The sequence below is a fragment of the Girardinichthys multiradiatus genome, chromosome 6, assembly GCF_021462225.1.
Source record: "Girardinichthys multiradiatus isolate DD_20200921_A chromosome 6, DD_fGirMul_XY1, whole genome shotgun sequence".
NCBI lineage: Eukaryota > Metazoa > Chordata > Actinopteri > Cyprinodontiformes > Goodeidae > Girardinichthys > Girardinichthys multiradiatus.
Window position 1 is genome coordinate 33,937,468 of NC_061799.1, and position 27,293 is coordinate 33,964,760.

At 39.9% G+C, this 27,293-nt stretch overlaps 1 protein-coding gene across 2 annotated transcripts; it reads right to left on the reverse strand.

Annotated features, from left to right (window-relative positions):
• Positions 1 to 4,739: 4,739 nt before the first annotated feature.
• On the reverse strand, positions 4,740 to 18,649 carry dcaf8 (DDB1 and CUL4 associated factor 8). Of its 2 annotated transcripts, none has more exons than XM_047367592.1 (13): positions 18,364 to 18,649; positions 17,855 to 17,930; positions 17,657 to 17,752; positions 15,906 to 16,564; positions 15,030 to 15,170; positions 14,822 to 14,916; positions 12,894 to 13,004; positions 12,649 to 12,779; positions 11,608 to 11,715; positions 10,369 to 10,499; positions 10,013 to 10,132; positions 6,682 to 6,798; positions 4,740 to 5,673 (listed from the first exon to the last, which is right to left on the reverse strand). In XM_047367592.1, exons 2-13 carry the CDS (start codon positions 17,889 to 17,891, stop codon positions 5,569 to 5,571), a joined length of 1,851 nt encoding a protein of 616 aa, XP_047223548.1. In that variant the 5' UTR covers positions 17,892 to 17,930; positions 18,364 to 18,649; the 3' UTR covers positions 4,740 to 5,568. The 2 variants fall into 2 exon arrangements, with proteins under 2 accessions (XP_047223548.1, XP_047223547.1); XM_047367591.1 differs by having other exon boundaries at positions 17,855 to 17,918; positions 18,364 to 18,648.
• Positions 18,650 to 27,293: the final 8,644 nt, after the last annotated feature.

Here is a 27,293-nt window from a genome sequence, read left to right on the forward strand (position 1 = left end):
TGAGGTTTTTCCAGTGAAATCAAGCAGATAAGTGATTTAAACCATTTTTGGACTATTACCTTTGTTTAAGTGTACCTTAAACACTTCAGCCAACACTGTTTTCAACCCTTACAATAAAATGCCTTTCAGTATTTCCTTAAAGTTATGGGGTTGGCACTTGCCAACATGTCTTGATCTTTCCTATAGACTTTTTTTTTTTTTTCAGATCTAGAAATGCAGATGTACCAGTATTTTTTTAATTGAAATTATAATAAGAAATAAGACTGGCAAAGTCTCATCTAAGGACCTTGAAGTTGATGTTCACAAATACTCCCATCTAATCTGAGCTTTTATGCAAAATGGGCAAAAGAATAATTTAAATGTCCAAAGCTGGTAGGTGTAGCCTAAATACTTACAGCTGCAGCTACAGCAGAAAATGGCTCTACAACGCTTTACCTCAGGGGGGGTTAAACATATAAAAAACATGCATCCCATTTTTGTTGAGTTATCTCCATAAATAAGAATTTTTGATGGTTGGTGACAAAATGTGGAAAACCCAATGGGTGTGAATACTTTCACATTTCCATCATAAAAATAAATGCCAAACTTTAATGGTCAATAAATAAAATTAGTAAAATTGTATTACCCTGGAGAATAAAAACAAGTTAAATTATTGTGTGCATGCTATGTCATGTAGAAAAATATTGCAAACAAAAGATCTGCACAACAAATTAAGCTTCCACCTCAAAACAACAAAAACATTTCTGGACATTTGTTTTAAGTTACAGCTGCTGTGCAGGTCTACGTTTGTCCTCTACGTTTTTGATCCAGCACGTCCAAAAATCCACTTCACATTGAATTTTAAATACAGGTCCTTCTCAAAATATTAGCATATTGTGATACAGTTAATTATTTTCCATAATGTCATGATGAAAATTTAACAGTCATATTTTAGATTCATTGCACACTAACTGAAATATTTCAGGTCTTTTATTGTCTTAATACGGATGATTTTGGCATACAGCTCATGAAAACCCAAAATTCCTATCTCACAAAATTAGCATATTTCATCCGACCAATAAAAGAAAAGTGTTTTTAATACAAAAAATGTCAACCTTCAAATAATCATGTACAGTTATGCACTCAATACTTGGTCGGGAATCCTTTTGCAGAAATGACTGCTTCAATGCGGCGTGGCATGGAGGCAATCAGCCTGTGGCACTGCTGAGGTCTTATGGAGGCCCAGGATGCTTCGATAGCGGCCTTTAGCTCATCCAGAGTGTTGGGTCTTGAGTCTCTCAACGTTCTCTTCACAATATCCCACAGATTCTCTATGGGGTTCAGGTCAGGAGAGTTGGCAGGCCAATTGAGCACAGTGATACCATGGTCAGTAAACCATTTACCAGTGGTTTTGGCACTGTGAGCAGGTGCCAGGTCGTGCTGAAAAATGAAATCTTCATCTCCATAAAGCTTTTCAGCAGATGGAAGCATGAAGTGCTCCAAAATCTCCTGATAGCTAGCTGCATTGACCCTGCCCTTGATAAAACACAGTGGACCAACACCAGCAGCTGACACGGCACCCCAGACCATCACTGACTGTGGGTACTTGACACTGGACTTCTGGCATTTTGGCATTTCCTTCTCCCCAGTCTTCCTCCAGACTCTGGCACCTTGATTTCCGAATGACATGCAGAATTTGCTTTCATCCGAAAAAAGTGCTTTGGACCACTGAGCAACAGTCCAGTGCTGCTTCTCTGTAGCCCAGGTCAGACGCTTCTGCCGCTGTTTCTGGTTCAAAAGTGGCTTGACCTGGGGAATGCGGCACCTGTAGCCCATTTCCTGCACACGCCTGTGCACGGTGGCTCTGGATGTTTCTACTCCAGACTCAGTCCACTGCTTCCGCAGGTCCCCCAAGGTCTGGAATCGGCCCTTCTCCACAATCTTCCTCAGGTTCCGGTCACCTCTTCTCGTTGTGCAGCGTTTTCTGCCACACTTTTTCCTTCCCACAGACTTCCCACTGAGGTGCCTTGATACAGTACTCTGGGAACAGCCTATTCGTTCAGAAATTTCTTTCTGTGTCTTACCCTCTTGCTTGAGGGTGTCAATAGTGGCCTTCTGGACAGCAGTCAGGTCGGCAGTCTTACCCATGATTGGGGTTTTGAGTGATGAACCAGGCTGGGAGTCTTAAAGGCCTCAGGAATCTTTTGCAGGTGTTTAGAGTTAACTCGTTGATTCAGATGATTAGGTTCATAGCTCGTTTAGAGACCCTTTTAATGATATGCTAATTTTGTGAGATAGGAATTTTGGGTTTTCATGAGCTGTATGCCACAATCATCCGTATTAATACAATAAAAGACCTGAAATATTTCAGTTAGTGTGCAATGAATCTAAAATATATGAATGTTAAATTTTCATCATGACATTATGGAAAATAATGAACTTTATCACAAAATGCTAATTTTTTGAGAAGGACCTGTATATAAAAAAATAAACTTTTGTCTGAAGAAGCCCCAGTTTTACTAAACTTCATATGATGAAGTCATTTCTGAAATCTTAAAATGAAAACCCTCCCCTTTTCAAGGAGCTGTTATTCCAGGGTGGAACATAAATAATCTTTGTTGTACTTTTATCATCTATATGTTAACCTACGACGGCATATTAGGGCCAGGTTAAAAGATTTGTTTTCTTTTTGAACATTTTTTTTATTTTACGAGAATAAAGTCAGAATTTTTACGACAACTCTTACCAAAAAGCGCAGTCTTCCATCTTCTTAAGTTATACTTTAGTAGCCTTACTTAAAGTTTCACAAATAAGGACATTCTTAATTTTTTGGCACATCAGCATTAAATTATTACTAGTATCAGGGCTTTGAAACAATTGTGCAAATGACTGTTTCAAAGAAAAGCCACACGGACATGAAAGAAATGGCTTGTTTGGTGGACGAGAAGCTGTCATTACGACTTTATTCTTGTAATAAAAAAATCTTTCAGCCGGGCCCTAATACTGTGTCGTATTAACCAGGTATTTATTGTACTTTAGATATAAAAAACAGGACCATAGCAAGATATTTTAAGTCACAACTTTGGACTTTTTCCCAAAATCCTAATGGTTTTTTTTTTTTTTACCATTTTAAGTGATAACTTGTTTTGCTCCAGGTTGACATTTAACTATTAGCAGCAACATAAATACATCCACCAAAATGAATGGCACCTAAAGTAAAGATGTCTAAAAAGCCTTTAAATGGATTAATCTTTAATTGCAGTAACCTAAATACATTTGTTTTTGAGAAATCTGAAAATTTTAAATTTAGTACATTTATTCTGATGGGATAAAAATCAAACGTAAAGAGAACTTATTAGTCACCAATAGCTCAGTTAAGGTACCGATAAGTCCTTTAAAAAAAAAAAAAAAACTAAACTATTTGTGTGATTTAAACTTTATTAACGTAGTCATCCATAACTTCCACTGTCTATGAAGTACATATATAACATGATAAACAACCACACTTCAAAATGGGAAATACAAGAGAACATGCCATTAAAGTCAGATCTTAAGTTGGGAAATGGCTAAAGGAAAGGTGGTGACAAATCTCCGCAGCTCTGCCGGTAAAACCCCAGCAGATTTTTTTTTTTTTCATTGTGAAATTAAACTCCTGCAATAAAATCTGCATGTATTTACAGTATATTTATCTGTACGGTGGCGTAGACACTAGAGCGTGCTGTAAATATTTTTTTTTTTAGAGTGACAGACCATAAAATGACAACCTCAAGAGCATCATCTTTTTGTTTATTGCACAAATATTTCCAAATGAACCAGTAGAATGCAATATTAAGCAGTGGTGGGAAAAATAGTTTAATCAAAGGCTTTTTTATATGTATGCGAGATGCTAAAAGTAGCACGTGAGAAAATCTGGATAGAACTGTTTGAAATTATGTAATAATTCTGTGAACAACCCTGAACAAGAGGAATCAAAGTTTTAATACTTGAAATGACGGCTGTCTGTTTATGTCAAGAACAGGAAAAAACAAAAATGAGCCCGTCGACGTTTTCTTCTGTGGTTTTCAAAAGTATTTTGTCCTCGTACAGTATAGAATATAAATCTCTGGATCAATACCAATTTTGACGTTTTTCCTTTTTTTTGTCTGAAGACAAACAGCATTTGCTGAAGTTTTGATTTTTACAGTTCTAATATATATTTATATATATATGTACATATAAATTCTACAAACTACAGTTCTCATAGAAATGAGAAAAGCTCAATTTTATCGCTCTCACAGCAACTGGCTGGCAAGCAGATTACCCCCCGCCGCTCTCTCCACCCCACTTCTTTCAGCCAGAGTCAGCACAGCACAAACTGGACTTATGTGCTGAGTGCAAAACAGAAACCCAGTTCAAGCGTTAGAAGAGTCGTTCATTTTAGACCTTCTTGCAAAGAGTTTGATGGATTGACTTTTAATGTTCAAGTAAGATGCTAAGTTCAACACAAAATTTGTTCTTTGCAATTATGGCAAGAAAGGATAATTTATCCAGGTTGGGTCTGGGCCCTTAGAAAAAGAAAACTAATTACAGTCTTCTCAATAGAGCTGAAAATCTATATTTTTCTTATTCACCACATTTGTTGTGTTTACAAAAAGGTGAGTTGAAGATTTCCTGTCGTAGTTAAGTTTGTTTGGAGAGAGAGGCAGGATGAAGCAGAGGAAAAGGTTGAAGGAAACCACCTCTCCTCGGTCAAGAAACGCTCAGGTGCAAAATATCCCATCTTGAAAGGGACAAAAAAAAAAATTATTAACTAGACCCCGCTGCTGCGTTTCCTACGACAAGTACAGACGGTAGCTCCTCCCCCTACGATCACACACACACACACACACACACACACTACACATTTCGTCTTGTGTCTCACACTAAATCATCCCTGATTCAAAGTGCAACCAGTGGTGACGAGAAGAAAAGGAGAGCATGAAGATTAATACGTGAAAAATGAAAACTCCCATCTGGAGCTGCTTCATAATAACAAGAAAAAGCAGTTATAAGACTGAGGTAAAACACAGCTTACCCCTATACAGTTTAAATCTTAAAGCAAGTCAGATTTAGGGGATGGTTTCAGGATATATTCCCACACACTTCCTTTCTGCTCAACTCTTCTTCGAGAGCAGGAGTTGTGGAACCCAGATTGAGGGAATGGGTCTGCTGGTGATGTAAAGCTCACTGCAGATCGCCTGCCAAAGGTATGCTGTACTTCTTGCCACATGTCTTTCTGAGTCAAGAAAACTCAAACAAACAGGGGTCCTCAAGAGTGGTTCGTATGGCTGAAAGAGCTCACCAAAACTGCACAAAATTCTCACCCAAAAAAGAAATTGTTTTAAAAACGGGATTCTGGAAGTGTTGCAGTCTACTGTCAGCGTTTGCACACTTTTGTCACTGCCGGGAAAACCAGGCGTAAATGTAAATGTTTCTGCTCGCTTGTGTTTGTATGCATCTGTGGGTGGTGCCAGTGTATCAATAGTGCTTGCTTCTGTGCATTAATTCAAGGGCAATAAATTGCGTAAATATCTGTATGTGTATGTGCGTGTATGTCTGTTCGTATGTGACTCAAGACGACATGCACTGGGCGTGGTCGGGTCCGTCTTCTTCATCTGAGGAATCCGGAGAGCTCCAGGACTCGTCGGTGTCGGCGTCTGCTCCCTCACGGCGAGCCTGGATACAGATGGATGACAGCATTACTTACTGAAAACAGCGCTGCTGCTAACCACTGGTTTTCTAGTAGGTTTTGTGGCAGTAATCGGACGGAAAATCTTTATTTTTCTTCGATTAATTTGTTACAATCAAGCTATTTTATTGCCTCATATTTTCTTAGATTTTCAGCATAGCAGTAGATAGAAAGTTCAAAGATAGGGCAACCAGTAATGCTGTTTTGTGTAGTTGATTAATATAAAACAATTTTTTTCTCCAAAAATCAAAAGCATTATTATTTAGATGTTAAAATGTAAACTTAAAATGTAAACAAAGATAGGCAGCCATTACTCATCTTTTTAATCAAACATTTCTACTGACTAACATTTAGAATAATTCATCTTTTACTCCTATAAGAAAAACAATTTCTGTAATATTTACTAACAGTCAAATTTGAAATTTATGGGGAATCAAATAGATCAAATGTAAACAAAGATGCAGGGCAATGATGCATTTTTTGATTAATAAATGAACTAACTTTTCTATTAATCTAAATGAGGAATATTTCTCTAAAAAGCAAAGCCAACAGCCAGATTTGGTATTCTTAAAATACCCCAAACTAAAATCTAAATAAAAATATATAAATATTACAGGCTTAGTTTTATATAAACTTATCTTTATATGCAAGCCCTAATTCGCCCATCTTGCAAAACAGTATTTTTGGTTTTATAAATCTGTTTTTAATATTTTAAATTGTCAAGTTCTAAATTAAACTTTTGCATTCTGATTAGTATCTGCAGATAACTAAGTAATTTAGATTTTTTTTTAAATCATTCTGAGTTTTACAGACGTAAAACTGGACGTATTTTGCTTATAATATATTCACTGCTTTTAACAATATTAGAAAAGTGCTTCTAGGCTTCCCACTATAAAGCCCATCTTGTAAAAAGGTCTATATTGGTTCCGTCTAATATTCTAGCAGAAACCAATGAAATCTTTGAAAATGTGGAGAAGCTGCGTTATTTTGCGCACCCTTGGAGGTCGTCTGTTTCTCATGTGTCTCATCAGGAACCACAGCAGCTGAGTGTCGTACTGGTCGCCATGACGCACACTGTCTTCATCACGCTCCCGCTTGTTTTTCTTCATCACCTTTGGACAACGCAAGAAATTATTTGTCAGTAAAATATAAAGATCAAAATCAAAAAGCCCCATGTTTTTGGCTGCAAAATTGTAAAACGTATGACATTAGCTTTTAAGCAATTAAGAAAATAATTGAGTTTAAATGATTATTTAGTCAAAAATGCTTTTGCAGTGGGTTTTTGACAGATTAAACACAGTGTTAGGAAATCTTATCACATAAAGCTGTATGTGCTCACTTAAGGCTTTTTGTACAATATGAAATGAGAAAGGCTCTTACACACTACTTTGAACACGCATTTTATTGCCAAAAACCCAAAACCATTCAAAGTGATTCTTTATGATCCCAATCAAGCAGGACCATTTTAGAAATTCACATGTTTTGTATGATAAATACTTAATTAAATGTTAAAACAGCTTGCTTATTTTAGTGAAACTGATTGGATACCTTACTGTTTTTTTCTCTGGGATGCACAAATACAGGTCCTTCTCAAAATATTAGCATATTGTGATAAAGTTCATTATTTTCCATAATGTAATGATGAAAATTTAACATTCATATATTTTAGATTCATTGCACACTAACTGAAATATTTCAGGTCTTTTATTGTCTTAATACGGATGATTGTGGCATACAGCTCATGAAAACCCAAAATTCCTATCTCACAAAATTAGCATATCATTAAAAGGGTCTCTAAACGAGCTATGAACCTAATCATCTGAATCAACGAGTTAACTCTAAACACCTGCAAAAGATTCCTGAGGCCTTTAAAACTCCCAGCCTGGTTCATCACTCAAAACCCCAATCATGGGTAAGACTGCCGACCTGACTGCTGTCCAGAAGGCCACTATTGACACCCTCAAGCAAGAGGGTAAGACACAGAAAGACATTTCTGAACGAATAGGCTGTTCCCAGAGTGCTGTATCAAGGCACCTCAGTGGGAAGTCTGTGGGAAGGAAAAAGTGTGGCAGAAAACGCTGCACAACGAGAAGAGGTGACCGGACCCTGAGGAAGATTGTGGAGAAGGGCCGATTCCAGACCTTGGGGGACCTGCGGAACCAGTGGACTGAGTCTGGAGTAGAAACATCCAGAGCCACCGTGCACAGGCGTGTGCAGGAAATGGGCTACAGGTGCCGCATTCCCCAGACCTGGGCTACAGAGAAGCAGCATTGGACTGTTGCTCAGTGGTCCAAAGTACTTTTTTCAGATGAAAGCAAATTCTGCATGTCATTCGGAAATCAAGGTGCCAGAGTCTGGAGGAAGACTGGGGAGAAGGAAATGCCAAAATGCCAGACGTCCAGTGTCAAGTACCCACAGTCAGTGATGGTCCGGAGTGCCGTGTCAGCTGCTGGTGTTGGTCCACTGTGTTTTATCAAGGGCAGGGTCAATGCAGCTAGCTATCAGGAGATTTTGGAGCACTTCATGCTTCCATCTGCTGAAAAGCTTTATGGAGATGAAGATTTCATTTTTCAGCACGACCTGGCACCTGCTCACAGTGCCAAAACCACTGGTAAATGGTTTACTGACCATGGTATCACTGTGCTCAATTGGCCTGCCAACTCTCCTGACCTGAACCCCATAGAGAATCTGTGGGATATTGTGAAGAGAACGTTGAGAGACTCAAGACCCAACACTCTGGATGAGCTAAAGGCCGCTATCGAAGCATCCTGGGCCTCCATAAGACCTCAGCAGTGCCACAGGCTGATTGCCTCCATGCCACGCCGCATTGAAGCAGTCATTTCTGCAAAAGGATTCCCGACCAAGTATTGAGTGCATAACTGTACATGATTATTTTAAGGTTGACGTTTTTTGTATTAAAAACACTTTTCTTTTATTGGTCGGATGAAATATGCTAATTTTGTGAGATAGGAATTTTGGGTTTTCATGAGCTGTATGCCAAAATCATCCGTATTAAGACAATAAAAGACCTGAAATATTTCAGTTAGTGTGCAATGAATCTAAAATATATGAATGTTAAATTTTCATCATGACATTATGGAAAATAATGAACTTTATCACAATATGCGAATATTTTGAGAAGAACCTGTATCTGCTTTGAAAGACGGTGCCCTCGTCACTTATTGGCAAACCTTATGAACGTAAAAAGCTTTGAAATGAATTTAGATTTTATTTAGGCAACATAATTTCATACCAGGGCAGAACAATAGGAACTTTTTTTATACTCAAGGGGCAGTGAAAGAAACACAGAGGTCTTGTATAAAACAATTAAAAATGCAGAGAAAGACATAAAAAGATTCATCTCAGACATCCGGACGGTCGATCAGAGAAGCAGCGACCAGGAAACACATTTTTTTGGCCAAGAACCAGATCCTCCTGACCTGATGATTAACTCACATTTTCCTCTCTCGGCTCTTTATTTTCCATCACCTCAATTTCCCAATCACTTTTCATGAGCATCTTGATAACAGAAATTAATATCAGTGGCAACTGTGGCTCAGTAGGAAGAGTAGTCGTCTTGCAATCGGAAGGTTGTGGGTTCGATTCCAGCTTCCTCCTGCTGTATGTCGATGTGCCCCTGGGCAAGGCACTTAACCTCAAGTTGCCTACCGATCTGCGTATCGGTGTATGAATGTGTGAGCGTTAGTGAGTGTGATTGGGTGAATGTGGCTCTAGTGTAAAGTGCTTTGAGCGGTCTGTATGACTGGAAAGGCGCTATATAAAATTCAGTCCATTTATCATTTATTAAGGGCAGTAAAAAGTCCATCCAAGAGGCCAATTATAGTATTTTGTATGCAGGCTGTTAATGCATGTCAGATGAAATATAGTAGTCTACAAAATTACCTTTGCAGTTGTGATATTGCACACATTGATATTATGATGACAATTTGATATATTTCGTATATCTATATGTTTATAGATATTTTAATCTTAAGGTTACTTTAAATCATGGGTGTCATAGTGCAGTCCTCGAGGTGTCGGTGTCCTGGAACCTTTAGATGTGTCCTTGGTCCATCACAACACAATCAGACGGCTGAATTACCTCCTCAGCAGGCAGCTGAGTTCAGGTGTTTCGAAGAGGAGATGCATCTAAAAGCTGCAGGACACCAACCCTTGAGGACCTGCATTCACTGCTTTAAAAAAAGCACAGCAAGCTCCAAGATTATACCCAGCTGTCTGCATTATTTTCTCTAAAAAGCCTGGTGAGTGAACTTCTTCAACGCCATTACGTTTATCACGTGATGCGTGTAAACATGCTCCATGTACCTCTTTCAGGCCCTTGAGTCCGGTGGGGTTTTCAGCTGTGGGCGCCCACAGTTTGATATCATGGTCCAACCCACTGGTGGCCATTCCTGGCAGGTGGGGATGCGGCTCCAGACAATTCACCTGGAGTTACCGAAGTTAATGACAAGGTTTGTTTTAGAAAACGCACAGCAGATAATCACTGAATGTCACAAAATCCTAAACCTAAAAGCAAAAGTGAACAGTTAGAAAAAAAACAAAAAAAAACGGAACCTAAATCACAAATGTTCTGCCCGATTAATGTCATATTTTCTGACCTCCATCCACTACCAGTTCCTCCTAAAACAATAAGTATGTAGCACTTTCCTATTCCAACTCACCACTCCTCCTCTGTCTCCCTCCATAAACTGGACGATACGGGCAGAATCTTTGTCCCACAGGTAAATATGACCACAGTCGCTGCCGCTGACCACAAACTCGCTGCAGGGCCCGTAGAAGTTCACGCCCTTCACTGTGAAACAGAAGTGATGCAGTGTCAGCGTGAGAGCTTGAAGGAAGCTCAAAATGGCGGCCTCGTTTTACAAACTTTGGTAAGGATTGGAGAAGTAAAGTAGAGATGCACTCTTCAGAGATTTTGGAAAGCTCCACCCTGGCCATACAGATTTTAACAGATTCTTTTTTGATTTAGTGTAATGTGTTAAATTGTTAAATTGTTTATAAATTTATTTCTGTCTGATTTAGCTTATAAATTACCACATTTTTTATAAAGGGTCGACGTAAACACGTGTTTGAGGGAGAGCAGTCTATGTTACACAGCACTGCAGTCAGAAAGTATTTTACTATTTTTTTTTTTTTAATAACGACAAAATGTTTAGAGTTGACATTTTAAACTGCATCTTGTATTGGCATGATTAGCACAGTTGGTATAACTGTTAAAGGCGTACTGTGAGCAGTGCGGACTCCGCGCAGCTTCATAGGCTAGCGTACCAATTTCTTATATTTTTGGTGAGAAATTTCAACATTTCCCACACTTTCTGCCATGGCGTTATCGGACAGGGAGGCAGAACTAATTTGCTGAAGGTGGTGTTAAAGGCCATTAAACCACAGTAGGAACGAAGAAGAGGAATACCCCTGTCAGTGCGAGGCAGAGAGTGGCGTTGACGCGTACTTGCGATCAGCTGCTCAGACCAGTGTGTCACATATGAAACAGTTCAATGTGGAGACTTGTTCCCGCTTTGCAAAGACATGTACAGAAAGTACCGGAACCTTCAAACGGATAAAACAGCAACGTTGCTGTAATGTATTCGGCTTTCTTCCATACTGCCGGCGTCTAACTCTCTGTGGTGGCAGCCGACGTGCGTCCGTAGCTTCTTACATGCTGTGCATCCTCTGATTTCATTTTTAAGCACCTGACTGAAACTGAAAATGGCTAACTAGTGTTCTTGCATCAATGTTGTCAGTAACAATTAGGTATGGTGTGTTTACTGGTCAGATTTTCTGACAGGCTGAGCAGGGCTGGTTGAGAATAAAATCTTCTGTTTCCAGTCAGAAGATTTTTCTGTGAATCTCTAAAATACAATTATACTGGAAAATGCTGGTTTACTGGTCAAAATAAATACCTGTGGCATTATTGCGATGTCCCTTATACCTCCTGCGATAGTCTGCCCCGTCACTGTGGTTTGAGTCAAACAGGTAGATGTCTTCATCATTGTAACTTGCCAGGAGTTCTGAAGGACAAAGCAATTTAAACGCTTCAACACTTTGTTCATGTGAAAGGTCTTGACTTATCCAGACTTAAATTTCCAGAGTTCTCACTTCTTCATTTCTATTTTAAAATATAAAATGGGAACGTTCACAAAAAAGTCATGGCAGATATTTAAATCTGTGTCCTCCGTTCCTTTAAAAAAACAGAAAGGAATGCAGGACAAAAAAAGGAAAGATGAACTGAAACAATAAAATGTAAAAAAGGGACAGAAGAAAGGACGGAACAAATTAAGGAGACATGGAGGAGAGGAAAAGGGAAGTAAGGTAGAATGGAAGGAAGGAGACCCAGAGGGAAGAAGCACTCAGTGAAGAAAGAAAAGACTTAATCAATGAAGAAAAGAAAGGAAGGACAAAAGAAAGACAAGGAATAAAGGACAAAAGGAAGAAAGGGAGGATTGAACAAAGGACATAAAGAAGGATAGAAATAACAAATAAATGAATGATGCAAAGAAGCAATGGAGGAAAGAAACAAGCAATGAAGGACAAAGAACGTTGGGAAGCAAAGAAGGAAGAGAGAAAGGGCAGAAGAAAAGATGAAAAAAACACTCGTTTTTTCCACACCTGGAAAATACTTCCATCAAATTCCCTACTTTCCCTGTTGGCGCTGGAACATTTTAACATTTCCCTTTAACATCACAAACACCGAGGATAGTTGAACTTTTGACTGTTGTTCAATGAGCACAACCAAAAAGCTGACAAACTTATGCTGCTGCTGCCAAATCTAATGTCATCGTCTCCCTGCAAAGACGAACACATCGTAAATCTTTCATTGAGAAACAGATTTCACCGTTTAGTCAGACAGATATTTATGCTTTAAACAGACTGAATAAGCCAAAACCTGAAAAATGCAGTGACAAACAGTTAAGATCAGATTTGTTTCATAGAGATGTTTTTACCTGTGCCATCGTGGCTGTACACTAGACAGGTTATGTTGGTTTTAGACTCGCTGGATACCAGGTGTGAAGGACAAAACTTCTTCAGTACGCCATTGTTTTCATTTTCATTAATCTTCCTCTGGTCATAGATTCTAAAAATAAGTCGGACACAAGGATGAATGTAAAAGAGGTCAGAGATAAAATATCACAGCAAATTCAGAGGTCTTGTTTTACATCCAACACTGGAGCCACAGCCCAGCTCATACCTTACATATTGATCTCTCCCACCAACTGCGAACTGGTGTGTCTTTGCTGGGTTGACAAAGATGGTATACAGTCCCACTTTTTTATCGCCCTCCTTTACAACCACCAGCTTACTACCACACAAGACATACGGAGACAAAGAGGAAAAATGTCAGCTTCAGCAAGCTAGACTGCAAACAAAATAAAAAAAAATAAAAACAGTGCCGCTGTTGGCACTTCTGTTAAATTTATTGCATGTGTTAAAATTCATTCATGTGTTATGGCAGGAGCATACTCTTACACCGGAGATACCTTTAACCAACCTGAATATCTTGATCACTATGTGTGGTGTTAAGATAAACATGAATCCTCTTCAAGGTTTTAATTCCAGTTGTTTTAAGGTTTAATTATTGATCTGATGTTAATTATGGGCAAGTAAAGAAGAGTTGCTCATTTCTGTCTGATGAAGACCCACACATCTGCTTTATTTGAATAGCATGTTCTCTTGTTCTTCCCCATGTATTCCCCGGAAAAAAAAGGAAACTATGAATTAGAAATTGAAATTTTTAAAATAGTGACTTGGATCAAGTTAAAAAAGCAGAAAAGTATCATTACACAAAACCACAGTAATTACATTTGTTTTATTGAACATTGTGACAAAGTGTGTTTTTTGGTTAGAATTATTTCTCAATGTGAGAAATGGATGCACTCAACCTAAAAGCTGGATTTTTGAAAAATAAAAATGGAATAAAATCTTTTTATGCTACTGCATAAAAATTTATATTTATTTTAAGGCTATTAACACATCTTTAACATTAATGCAGATGATTGTGAAGGATGCTGTAAAGGCAAAAACAAGGAAAATGCACAGGTATAAAGGAACGCTAGCAAAGAGGAATTAAAACGTTTGTATAAGACCTAGGAAAGAGCTAACATACATGATCTTTACCACCCTGTTTGGCACTCTAGGTGGCGGAAAGATTTTCGTCTCAACCCATCAACCAAACCTTTTTACGAAGGTGTTGTAGTGCCACTTTAGAAATTTTAATTAACATATTATTAATATGTTAAAAATGTCTAACTTCTGAATCTAAAGGCTACTTTAAGATTTGTTGTTGGGTTACAGCAAAGACTCATAACTATCCATCATCCATACCCGCTTATCCATGCAGAATCACAGTGACAAAGACCGATATGACAAATTTATTCATCTCATTAGCAATAAACAGGCATAAAGGGATCCTTTTAAGTTAAACGATTACAAACCAATGCAGAGTTTTCTATTTATTTTGAAATTTAAAAAGAAGCAATATGCGTGGCTCCAGTGACAACGCATTATGAGGATGTAGTTTTCGATTACAACGGGATAAATGCAAAGTATCCCTCAGATTGTGTTTGCTTTACTTAAACACGTCGCAGCTGTGTCTCTCAATTAGATCAGGCATATTTATGGGAATGTTAGCTGACAAAAACATTTTGGAGTTTTGTTTAGAATGAAGCTGCTCTGCAGAAATGAACAATAAAAGGAATAATAATGTGCAACTTTCAGCACTTTGGACAACTCTCTTCATCAAACTTTGACCAACAAGACACATGCGCTTCCAACACCAAGGAGAACTTGTCAGCTAAGCTGCAGCATGTTGGGAAAAAAAAAAGCAGAAGCAGAAATAGTTCTATTGAAATAAAATACCAGGAATACTTTGTCACATACATATTTTTTGATTATATGCATATAAGGAGATACAGGCAGCCTCTAAGGCATCATAAATAAGGACATGTAAATCACTGGTGTTTAGAATGACAACAAAAAGCTAATATTTTATGAGTCTCCAATATATTTAGATAGAGATTTGTGGACTCGGTGTTGCCAAAGTAAGTTTTAAGATGCAGCATATTTTTTGATTTTATAAATTGAATTCAAACCAGAAATGGTCAACATGCAATGACTTACTTGGCAGGACGATCTAGACGCAGGTCAATACCAAACACCACAGCGTCCTCTCCAGCTGACAGAAATGAACAAGGCGAGTCTGGCTCTAGTGCCAGCTGACAAAAAAACAAACAAAAAAACAACAAAAGTGAAAACGCGTAAGAGTTAGCATGACCTCTCAGTAGCATTTCAGTTTATAATCCAAAAAAACCTTTGCCAACATACTCACCTTGTGTGCGGCTCCTTTATGCTGTGCTACCCGCTTTGTGTTCTTGCAACGCTGCGTGGCGGAGAGCTCGGCGACTCTGATCTGACCGTCACGAGCGCACATGGCCAAGGTGGAGTCTCCGCTGTGAGGCAGGAACTTTGCCTAATAAAACCCAATGGCAAGAAACAGACTCATATTAATAACATGAAAATGTTTATTTGAATCAGTTACACTTATTTTATTCCTAACTTGTTAATGCTAGATTGTTTTGTTTTTTATGAGATTATTCTGGATTTCAATCAGCAAAAAATTCCTTTGGTTCGTGACCAAACTCCTAAATACTTTCAGTGCTAAACAATGTGTAAATGTTTGTTGATAAACCGAACCCTTACAAACAAGACTTTATGCGTAGGGTTCATACAGATGTTTCAAATCAAAATATTTGTTTCGAATTCAAACCTTCAAGTTCATTGTCAAAATAAAACAGGCGCAGTGCTGGTGGCGCAGGGGTTTAAGTGCACAAAAACCCATGTACAGAGGCTTTAGTCCTGTAGGTCCCAGGTTCGAGTCCTGGTCCAGGTGACATTTGCCGCAAGTCTTCCCCTCTCTATTCCCCCATTTCCTGTCTACCTATTTTTAAAAATACTGGAAAATTAAGGCCACTAGTGCCGAAGAAAAAATCTTTAAAAAGAATAAAACAAAGAGTTTATTGCAGATATTTCCACAGTTGCCAGGATGGATGGAGAGAGGATGGATGGATATTACATTTCTAGATTTGTTTCTATCCCAGTACCCTATGTATAAAGATATGTAGCCTTGTTCAGATTTTTGTTGCATCACTGATAAGGACACAATTAAAACAATCCTATTCTTGCCCTTTGTTTTGCCCCAACTCACCTGAAAGACGTTACTCTTATGTCCGCTGTCAAATTCCAACTCTGCTCGGCGAATGGTCCAGTCCCAGATCACCACTCGCAGGTCATCACTGCCTGATGCCAGACGCGTACCAGAGGGATTGAAGTGCAACGTGTTGACGCAGCCAGTGTGCCTCTCCAAGCGTCCCTGTAGCTCCAACCTCTGCACGAGCCCGCGGGCTCCACACACGTGCCGGACAAACTGGTGCGTGTCCTTGCCGATCTCTCTAGAGCGAAGAGAGGGCACGGCCTGCCATGTAGGGCCGGGGAGGTCATGGAGCTCTGCTCCCAGCCAGGATTCCATAGCCTCGTCATCGTCGTCATCATCATCGTCGTCGTCATCATCCTCCTCCTTTTGCTCATCATCATCATCGTCGTCATCATCTGAGCTTGAGGAGTGATTGGTGCCACCTCCAGGTCTGATTCTCTTTCTGGCTGCCCTTTTGCTTCGATCCTTCTCTGTGGCCCTCTCTCGTCTCCCACCCTCACTCTCCCTCTCTGCATCCTCAGTTAAAGAAAACAGTCCGCTGCCGTCCATGCTGTCTGTATCTTCTTGATCCTCTCCTTCTCTGTTTGCACCTATCTCTCCTTCTGCCTTTGGCATGGATTTGTCTCCAGATGCCTCTGCTGTTTCTTTGGGAGCTGTGGAAATAGGAAGAGGCAATGTTAAGGCAAGGCCATCTTATTTGGAGATTCAAGGAGAAAAAACATACAAATAAGAAGGTTTTGATATTAATTGCCTAAACAGACAGTAAAGCCAGTATCAGAAGAATAAATCTTTGCAGGTTTGAAAAGAAAGCTGAAAATCTTGTGATAAAGTCCTTTCTAAAGGACCAATTGCTTCCCTACATCGTGGCAGTTGTAGATTTGTCACAACTTAATAACAACCAAATTCCTCACTCAGATCTACAAATGACAGAAAAATAACAAATGCCACAATGGCAAAAAAAATAACAGAAGAAGCAATAAATGAACAAATGCATACATTCAAGACTTAATTGAATATAATTAATGGAGCATCATTGAAAATGTAGACATATTTAAGAAATTTTAAAGGCCTAAAATTAACATTATTAAACTTAAGTGTTTTTGAATACTTTACAGAAACATTTTGTAACATTGGGAGTATGACAATTTGCTGGTTATCTAGTAAAGAATGCAGATCGCTGGTTCACAGACAGCTCACCATCTTTAGTTTCAGAACAGTGTTGCATTAATGTGGGTGGCCCTTTTCCAGTTTCCAGACCATGACTTTGTGTATTTGAAGACCAGTAATATTTCCAAACAGCCAAATCTGACTGGTCAGCCTTCTTTCAGCCAGCTGACCAGCCAGCAGTAATTATGTCAGTAGTGATGAATCTATTTTTTCCTGACTGCTCTCTGGCTCATTTGAAAAGCATGAATTCCTGAGACATGGAATTAAATTGTCAACAAATATTGCATTACAGTCTTTTACAATATTCATATTTTGCATGGTTATACTGTAATGATGATAGTTTTGCACTATATGCTGTGGTCCTAATTGATTTCCATAATTCCTAACTTAATTACAAAGAAAAACAAACTGATGAGCAATGGATTGAGTACATAGATCCAAACTGGTTTGTTTATGGAGGTAGGGTTGGCCCAAATGGAAACAAGTGGGAACAAAATGGATTAGGTGAATTGATCTGGAGCAGAATGTGGCACCTCAGATTTTCAAGGAAACCATTAAGACTACAAAGGTGGGCTTACCATCTTCAGTGGAAGACTGTGTCTGACCGTCTTTACTCCCAGAGGCGTCCCCCTCTTTGTGTTGATCTTCTCCGGGCTGCTTTTTATCTGAACCACCTAATAAACACAAACATTTTCTCTGATAAGCTCGCAGGTCCAATAATAGAAACCTGCAGGGTTATGATCAAAATATAACGAAACTGTATTTTCCATCTCTACCATTAAGCACGGGGGAGTTTCCGTCAGTTTCAGCCATTCTGTCTCCTTTATGTCCTTCGTCGTCCTGAGGTAGAAACTATAAGGTGTCAATACAAGAAAGCAGAATTTTGCCGGTTTTCTTGTTTACTAATCAGTCATGGGCATAGAGTAAGAAATGAAAACAAACAGAAATTAAATTATCTCCGTTGCCGATTCGCTGTATAGCTTTAAAACTATCAGGGTACTTTTAACAGCTTTATATTGCTGAACCTAAGATAACAAAACGGACTTCCCAGCTAGCCGACTCAGAGGCCCAACTAATGCCGTGTTTGCTTTGTGGTGTTCAACTGTCCTGTGCAAACTGCGACTGTTCCTCAAGCTGACACTCGTATTTTTGAAAGTAAAAGCTGCATCGTGTGTGTAAGGCGAACACATATCGAAGCTAAAACGGGGCATTTAAGTTGTACTCAGCAAACTGGTTGTCAAAATGCGGGTACTTGAACTTGCTAACTTAGCACTGCTAGCGTTACCTCTATTCGAAGGCCCGACGAGGCGCACTTCTTAGTTTAGTCCTAATCTTTATTGCAGATTTCTTTTCTCTCCCTCGCTACTTGGCAAACGAGCTAAGTGCCTCGACTGGGAGTTCTGTGACAGGAAATACACGACATTAGGAGTGACTGCATTAAGCTATGGTTCTTGCTTTAAAAAAAGTAAGACAACAATACGAGCTAGCTGCGTTCACACAAGGATGTCTTCTGCTCTGTTTATGTTTTGACGCTCCAGCTTGTTTTTTTTTTTTTTTTTTTTTGCTTAGTCTCCATTTCCGGTGTCGTACGTGCCTCTTATACGTAATTTTTTTGAAACCGGAAGTTTCCAGAAAAGAGAGACTGTGTTGTTATTATTATTATTATTATTAGTAGTAGTATACGGAATCCGCGAGGGGACATGGGGGAATTTTTTTATTTTGCGTTCGCTTGCAATACTTTAGTAGTAGTGATATAAATGCTATTATTTTGCAATCTTTTTTTTTTTTTACTTTTGTTTTATTTTGTATGTATTTTTTTTAACCATCTTAATCATGATCATGATGATATTTTACCAGAGGTCGGTAGAATAGCCTCAAGTAAGAGTAGCATCACTTCAATGTAGTTTTACTCAAGCAGACGTAAAAAGTAGCCACCCAAAAAATTACTCAAGTAAACCTAAACCAGTCAGCCAGTCAGTCATTTTCTATACCGCTTCTTCCATAGTGGGTTGCGGGGAAGCAGGTTCCTAACTCCGACAGTCTACGGGTGAGAGGTGGGGTACGACCTGGACAGGTCGCCTAAACAAGTATTTCATAAAATATCTACTCAAATAGCCTACTGAGTAACATCTGATTTAATTTGTAAAAAAATAATGTAAATGTAACCAATGAATAGAATGTACTCGGGTTCAGATAGCAGTTTACTATCAACCAATTCTGTTTATTACAAAAGCTCTGGATTGAAACACATCCAACTTCATCATACTTTCAGCATAAAACTTTTCCAGTACAAAAAAAAATAATAATTCACTCTAGAACTTTGAAACACTAACCGTGCAGGACAAATAATATATTGTCTTTAGTAAAAAAAAAAAAAATAACGCTGGCCAGCACAAAAAATCGTTTATATAGAGCTCTATATGTGTGTGGTGCATACGAAACAAAATAAGATGATCAGGGTTGTCCTAGCTGGAAACGACCACCAGGAACGATGATGGCAGATGCACTCCTCCACTGATGCAAGAAAAGGCTCAACGTCTCTGTCCTTCGCATCCACAGGTAAACCTCAGCCGTCTTCCCGTCTAGCAGGAAAGCATATTAGCAGGCATAAAAATCAGGTGCAGTGCAGAATGTGAACAGAGACACACACGTCTCAGCTCCGTAGCAGTTCTGATACTGTAAAGCCCGCGGTTTCCCTTAGGAACAGCAGTCGTAAAAGCTGCATTCTGATATAAGGTTTAATAACCTCCATCACAGAAATATAACCACATAAAATAATGAACAACTTTCTGTCAGCATAAGATGCATTCCATCCAACACAACACATCTTAGAAATCGAAAGACATGAAAATTCACTTAACACGTGACTAGCAATTATTTTAGCATGCAATGACCACGGTAAAAACATAAGTTTGGTTTCTAAAACTCTACCAAATTATGATCGACCTAATACGTAAAATAATACAGATGACAACACATTAACAATATTGCTTACCTAGCAGGAAAGCATATTAGCAAGCATAAAAATCAGGTGCAGTGCAGAATGTGAACAGAGACACACACGTCTCAGCTCCGCAGCAGTTCTGATACTGTAAAGCCCGCGGTTTCCCTTAGGAACAGCAGTCGTAAAAGCTGCATTCTGATATAAGGTTTAATAACCTCCATCACAGAAATATAACCACATAAAATAATGAACAACTTTCTGTCAGCATAAGATGCATTCCATCCAACACAACACATCTTAGAAATCGAAAGACATGAAAATTCACTTAACACGTGACTAGCAATTATTTTAGCATGCAATGACCACGGTAAAAACATAAGTTTGGTTTCTAAAACTCTACCAAATTATGATCGACCTAATACGTAAAATAATACAGATGACAACACATTAACAATATTGCTTACCTAGCAGGAAAGCATATTAGCAAGCATAAAAATCAGGTGCAGTGCAGAATGTGAACAGAGACACACACGTCTCAGCTCCGCAGCAGTTCTGATACTGTAAAGCCCGCGGTTTCCCTTAGGAACAGCAGTCGTAAAAGCTGCCGTAAAGTGACGTCACGCTTAACCCTTAAAGGGACACTACCTACAAAACCGAAACAATACTAGTATGACAGTAAACCCTCATACCACACAGACATATAAACAAAACAAAACACAAACAAAAGTGCAGCTGGGTTACATCCTCCCCCACTTAGAATGTGACGTCCTCGGCACTACCAGTAGTCAGGGACTGTGCTAACTCTGCAAATTGTTGTTGCAAGGACATCAAAAAACTACACAACAATGTCTGTTGGGTGGGTGGATACACACTATGATGTCTACAAAGAACTTTAGAGCCGACCTGATAGTCACTGAGATAGGCTGGTTGAACCCTCCACCTCTGGGGTCTTGCTTGTGGCAAAGCTGGACTAACTTCAGTCATTAACCCTGACAAATCAGCCTGGTCTGAAACAAACTCATAAGCGTGGGGATTCAGAGGAGTTTGAGATGGTGACATACTATGCATAGACATTTCTGAGGCTCCACACTGTGATTCCTGGGCTGTATTCCCTTCCTCAGTAGATGTGTCATTTTCTACATCCTTGTCATCAGTTGTCGCCGGAGCATGCAGCGGGAGGATCTGGGCAACACTGTCTCCAGCATCTGTTCCAACATCTGCAGGTAAAAATCCACAGGGAAGAAGCATGTCTCGATGCAGAACCCGCTCTCTGCCCTCTCAATCATCTGGTTTAACAACATAGACAGGGATACTCTCATCAGGATGTTTAACAACGATGTGAACAATGGGTTCCCACTTATCGGAGATTTTGTGTTTCTTTCTGAGACTGAGATTCCTTACAAGGACTCTATCACCTACTTCTAAAGGTAAGGCGGTCACTTTAGCATCCCAGCGCTTTTTGTTCAACAACAGTCTTTTCTCAGCATTTTTAGCTGCCAACTCATATGCATGTTTGAGTCTTTTCTTTAGGTCTCGCACATATTCTGAATGTGTTTTGGGATTGTAGCCTTGAGGGCTGATGCCAAAACAAAGGTCAATGGGGAGACGTGGTTCTCTGCCAAACATTAGAAGAAAAGGAGCTTGCCCAGTCACATCATTTTTTGTACAATTATAGGCATGCACCAGAGGCCTTACATATTTTCTCCACTCCTCTTTCTTTTTGTCCTCCAAAGTTCCAAGACGATCAAGCAGAGTTCTGTTGAATCATCCTACTGGATTGCCTCTTGGGTGGTAGGGTGTGGTTCAAGATTTGGAAATTCCAGCATGTTTACAAAATTCCGCCACAACCTCTGACTCAAAAGAGGCTCCCTGATCACTATGCAGTCAGCGGGGAAAACCATAATGACTAATAAAGTTCTCCCACAACACCGCAGCAACAGTTCTTGCAGTTTGATCTCTAGTCAGATATGCTTGAGCATATTTGGTATAGTGATCTGTTATCACTAAAATGTTTCGAGTGTCTTTGGAGTCAGGTTCCAGAGATAAAAAATCCATACAAACCAACTCGAGAGGAGCACTTACTTTGATGTTTACTAGTTTGGATGCATTCTGTACTCTTGCCGTTCGCCTCACACATCTCTCACAGGTTTTACACTTTGTCTCAATATATTTAGCCATTTTTGGCCAGCTCCAGAGTCCTTTCAATACCCATATGCCCTGTTTCATTATGGACGCCTTCAAATGCTCTCTCTCTGTGACTACTAGGCAGGATGAGCTGGTTAAAAGCTTCACCCCTTTAGTTAACAACTTTACAGTACAGCACTCCACCTATCAAAACTAGCTTTGACCTTTCTCGTAAAAGTAAAGCCACCTCTGGCTCCTCAACCGTGTTTAAAGTCTCAATATCAAGCTCATTTCCTATTATATGGATAACCCTTGCCAGACAGTCATCCTTCCTCTGCAATTGATACCAGTCCTCCCTAGACATTTCAGGCAACGCAAAGAGACCCGGCTCGAAAACTGGGTCTTGCAGGTCCTCTGGAATAGCATCTTCATCACACAATAGTGTCTCAACTGCGGATATCTCTCTGTCCTCTTTCCCTCTATCTTGTGAATCCGTGACATTATTCACACCAAGGCACATGAACAAACTGTTTACTGCCTCCCTATCTAAAATCCTAAACTCATCAGAGGACAGGCTGGCACGATCCAGTAGTGTTGTGATTCTTTGGTCTATCTCCTGAGACTCCTCATCATCTTGAGGTGGCATGTGGGGCCTCCTGGAGAGTCCATCCGCATCAACATTATGTTGACCCGATCTGTAATGAATGTCAAAGTCGTATAATGACAGCGCTGCAAGCCACCTGTGGCTTGTGGCATCGAGCTTAGCGCTGGTCAACACATATGTTAAAGGATTATTATCAGTGAGCACTTTGAAACTAGCCCCATACAAATAGTCATGGAACTTTTCACTGAAGGGCGAGAAACTCTAACTTATGCACAGGATAATTCTTCTCACTTCTAGAGAGACCACGACTTGCATATGCTATCACTCTGACCTGGCCATCCTGAAGCTGATAAAGGGCTGCACCTAAACCCGTCATGCTAGCGTCTGTGTGCAGCAAATATGGGAGTTGCCAGTTGGAGAAAGCAAGCACAGGGACTGATGTTAATTTTTCAATGATGAGCTCAAATGCAGCTTGACACACAGGGGTCCATCTTTCCCCCAGTGGATGTGACCGTTTTCGAAGCCAGTGACTAGAGTTCTTATTTCTAGTGCTCCAGTCTCCCTTTAACAAATAATTCAAAGGTCTAACAACTCTAGCATAATCCCTCACAAAACGTCGATAGTAGCCAGTGAAACCTAAAAATGACCGAAGCTCCTTAGCTGCTTGAGGGCGAGGCCACTCTTTTACTGCAGCCACCTTTTCTGGATCAGGTTCAATTCCCTGTGCAGATATCACATGCCCTAAGTATTTCACAGACGTCTGAAAGAATTTGCATTTGGAAGGGGACAGTTTGAGGCCAAAATCAGCAATGCGTTTAAGGACCTTCATTAATCTCTCCTCATGTTTTTCAAGAGAACTGGAGAATATTATAAGATCGTCAAGGAAAGCAACAACTTCCTGGAGGTTAATACCCTCCATCACTTTCTCCATAGTTCGTTGAAACTTGGCTGGAGAGTTAGTCAGACCTTGTGGCATCCTCCGAAACTGCCAGGTACCAAAGGGTGTTGTGAATGCTGTCTTTGGCCGATCTGTGGGTTCAACATCTAGCTGGTAATACCCATTTTTAAGATCAAGGACAGTGAACCACTTTGAGCTTGACAGCAGCGTGAATGTTTCCTCTATCCGAGGTAACGGGTAAGCATCCTTTTTAGTTAAATTGTTCAGTCTGCGGTAGTCTACCACCATTCGCAGCTCTCCATTCTTTTTCCGGACTAGAACAACTGGACAGGCATAAGGACTGTGAGACTCCTCTATAACACCTGCAGCCAAGAGATCTTGAAGATGCCTTTTTAAATCGTTAAAGTCTGCATGTGAGACACGTCTTGTCCGCTCTTTAAATGGCACATGAGACTCTAGTTCAATGCGATGACATACACCTGTAACACAACCAACATCTAGGTCATGTCTAGAGAAAGCACTAGTGACTTCAGTGTTGATCCTATGTTGGATGTGCTCTTTTAATTGTGGTGATATGGGGCTGTCATCAAAATCAAGATTGAGAATCTCAGTTGTTGACTTGATCTTTACATCACTAGCCATCAAAAGAGACTGTGCGTGGAGAACCTCAGAGTCTGATGAAATGTTTGGGTTGGAGGGAGCAACAGGCACTGCCCAGTCAATTGGGGAGCACACGGCGATGAGTTTTTGGGTATAAAGTTATGTCATGTTCTGAAATGTTTTTGACAGCTACTTGAAACTTGTTGTGGGATGCCAACTTTACATCCACAATCTGGTCGTAAACTATTAAGCCTCCTGGTGTAGGAGTTTCCTCTACACCACCCACAAGGGCTTGAAACTCACCATTCCCTTGTTTAGTATGGCAGATGCCTTTTAGCATGTAAAACTCACCACTCTGTAAGCGTACAGGCACCTTGCTGCTTAGCATGACACGCCGAACTTTAGCACTGTTTGTCTGAGAATCTGTCAAGTTACCACACTTGGAATAAACCATTACCCAATTAGCCTGAATAGGCAGGATTTCTAAAAATTTTGTTCCGCCTATCTTTATGCAATCCCGTATCATTAGACGCAGAACATTTGTGCCAACAAGAAGAGGGTATTTATTGTTGTATGCCTGATCCGGACTGACTAAAGCTAAGATGTGATAGCTTTGACCTGTCCCACATTCACCTTTTGGAAACTGAACCTCTACCTCTACATATCCAACAAATGGGACCTTTTGCCCAGCCGCCCCTTCGATGTCAAGTACCCTTTTGATAGAGAACAACTGTCTGTGAGATAGGTAGCTGGAATAAAAGGACTGAGATATTATTGTCACTTGTGACCCTGTGTCAATAATACACTTGCATTGAACTCCATCTAACCATGCTTCACTGTCACAGGGCTTCCCCACCAGTCCAGCAGGAATCCGAGATATTTCTTCTATATTTGAGGGCTCAGCGATACACCGAGTCAAAACAAAGGAACTCGTTTGACTTTGGGCCCCTGCCTGTTCCACAGCAGAAGCCCTCACTTCTTTGGCTGGGAGTTTTTATGTTGTGGTTTTAGTGTGAGCTGACTCTGCCTAGTTCGATGCCTCTCACACAGTTTCTTTTGCACAAGAGCAGCATTGGTTGGATTGTTGCATTGTGGCAGCATATGTGCACCATCTCTGCAGTTGTAACAAAACTTCCCAACTTTATTGAGAATTTTTGATGAAGTGCCTGGAATCACGGAAGTTGTAGGGCTACTTTTATTTCTTTGGTGAGGTTTCCTTACCGATTTATCCTCTTTGGAGGGATGTGGGTTTTTGACGGACACATTCCTCTGAAGCTCAGCCTCTAGCTGCCCGATCTTCTCCTCCAGTTGCTCCCTAGTAAGAACATCTGTTCCTATGGGGATATTACTGTTAGTGAACTCAGGGGCTTCAGTAGTGAAGTGGGTAATGGTATGGACTTTGGTTGAGCTTGCTCCCATATGTCGCTTTCTCCTTATTTCCTTTACATGACTCTCTTTCTCATATGCCCTTATTTTGAACAGCAATTGAGAACATCAAGATATTCTGATGGGGTTTGTTACTTAACTCTTTTAAATGCAGAGTAGTTGTTAAGGAATCATCCCAGCAGCCTCGGAGAAACTGCTTTAGCAACTGAGAGTCAGCATCCTGTTTAGCTACACCATTACTTTCTACAACTTCCTGTAGCAGTGTTTGGAGTCGACGGAGGTAGTCAAATGCTCTCTCCCCACTGTTTTGATGGGTCTCTAAAAACTGGATATAGAGCTCTTCCCCTCCTGTGACATTACCATATGCTTTGTCTAGTTCATGGAGATAAGCACTGGGTGTTGCTTGAGCTCCAATAAAAAGAGCCATATTTAAGGCAGGAGTAAGTAAGCTATCGAGCATGGCACGACGCTGCTGCCCCTCTGAGAGACTAATATCGTCTATTACTTGCTTAGCTCGAAGCCGCCATACCTTATAATCTACCTCTGCAAGAGGTTTTGGAGAGTTGCCAGAAAATAAGCGTATCTCTATCGTAGGGGGCTGGTGCGCTGGTGAGTCATGTTTTACAATGTGTTACACCACGATTTTCTGGACATCAGCAGGCAGAGGATTGATTAACACAGTCTCATTGGCTGCCTGTATACGACTGGACGCATGGTTTGCATCACCGGAGATCGCTGGTCTTGAATGTATAACAGGGTGGGTTTTAAGTGCAGCTGCTGGGGTTGAGGTTATGGGGCTTTTCTCATTCTTTTTCCCACAAATACGACTTGCGGCTACTTGACTTAAAGTAGCAGGGTCCATGTTGTATGCCAGGGCCAGCTCATGCATTTGCTCCTTAAAATTGACCGTTATGTCTCCAATAGCACGAGCAAGGGGCACTACATCTTCACAGAGTGACGCATTTTCCGACATAGGGGAGCAATAATCTTCTATCTGTATGACCTCCCAATATGCATCATCAACTGAGTGCTCACAGTCCAACAGCATTGGAGTAAAACCCTCACTAAACTGACATAGGAGGGTATCAGGAAGACTATTAATAAAGTGCACTTTAACAACATCATCAAGTACTGAAAAAGCCCTTTTTACATCATCCAGTTTAGTTGTAGCTGGAACACCCTTAAGCATTACAGTACACTCTGGGTCAAAATCATACATTTCGCAGAACTCCATTATGCTTTCTAAATTAACTCAAATGTTAAATTGTTAAATTATTAGACTTTAATTTGTGTATTCCTCTATATTAGAGATGAGTTGGATGCCTTTCAAGTCCCTGTTTGGGGGCCAATTTTTCTACTGCTCTGGTTGTAACCAATGAATAGAATTTACTCGGGTTCAGATAGCAGTTTAATATCAACCAGTTCTGTTTATTACAAAAGCTCTGGATTGAAACACATCCAACTTCATCATACTTTCAACATAAAACTTTTCCGGTACAAAAAATAATAATAATTCACTCTAGCACTTTGAAACACTAACCGTGCAGGACAAATAATATATTGTCTTTAGTAAAAAAAAAAAAATAACGCTGGCCAGCACAAAAAATCGTTTATATAGAGCTCTATATGTGTGTGGTGCATACGAAACAAAATAAGATG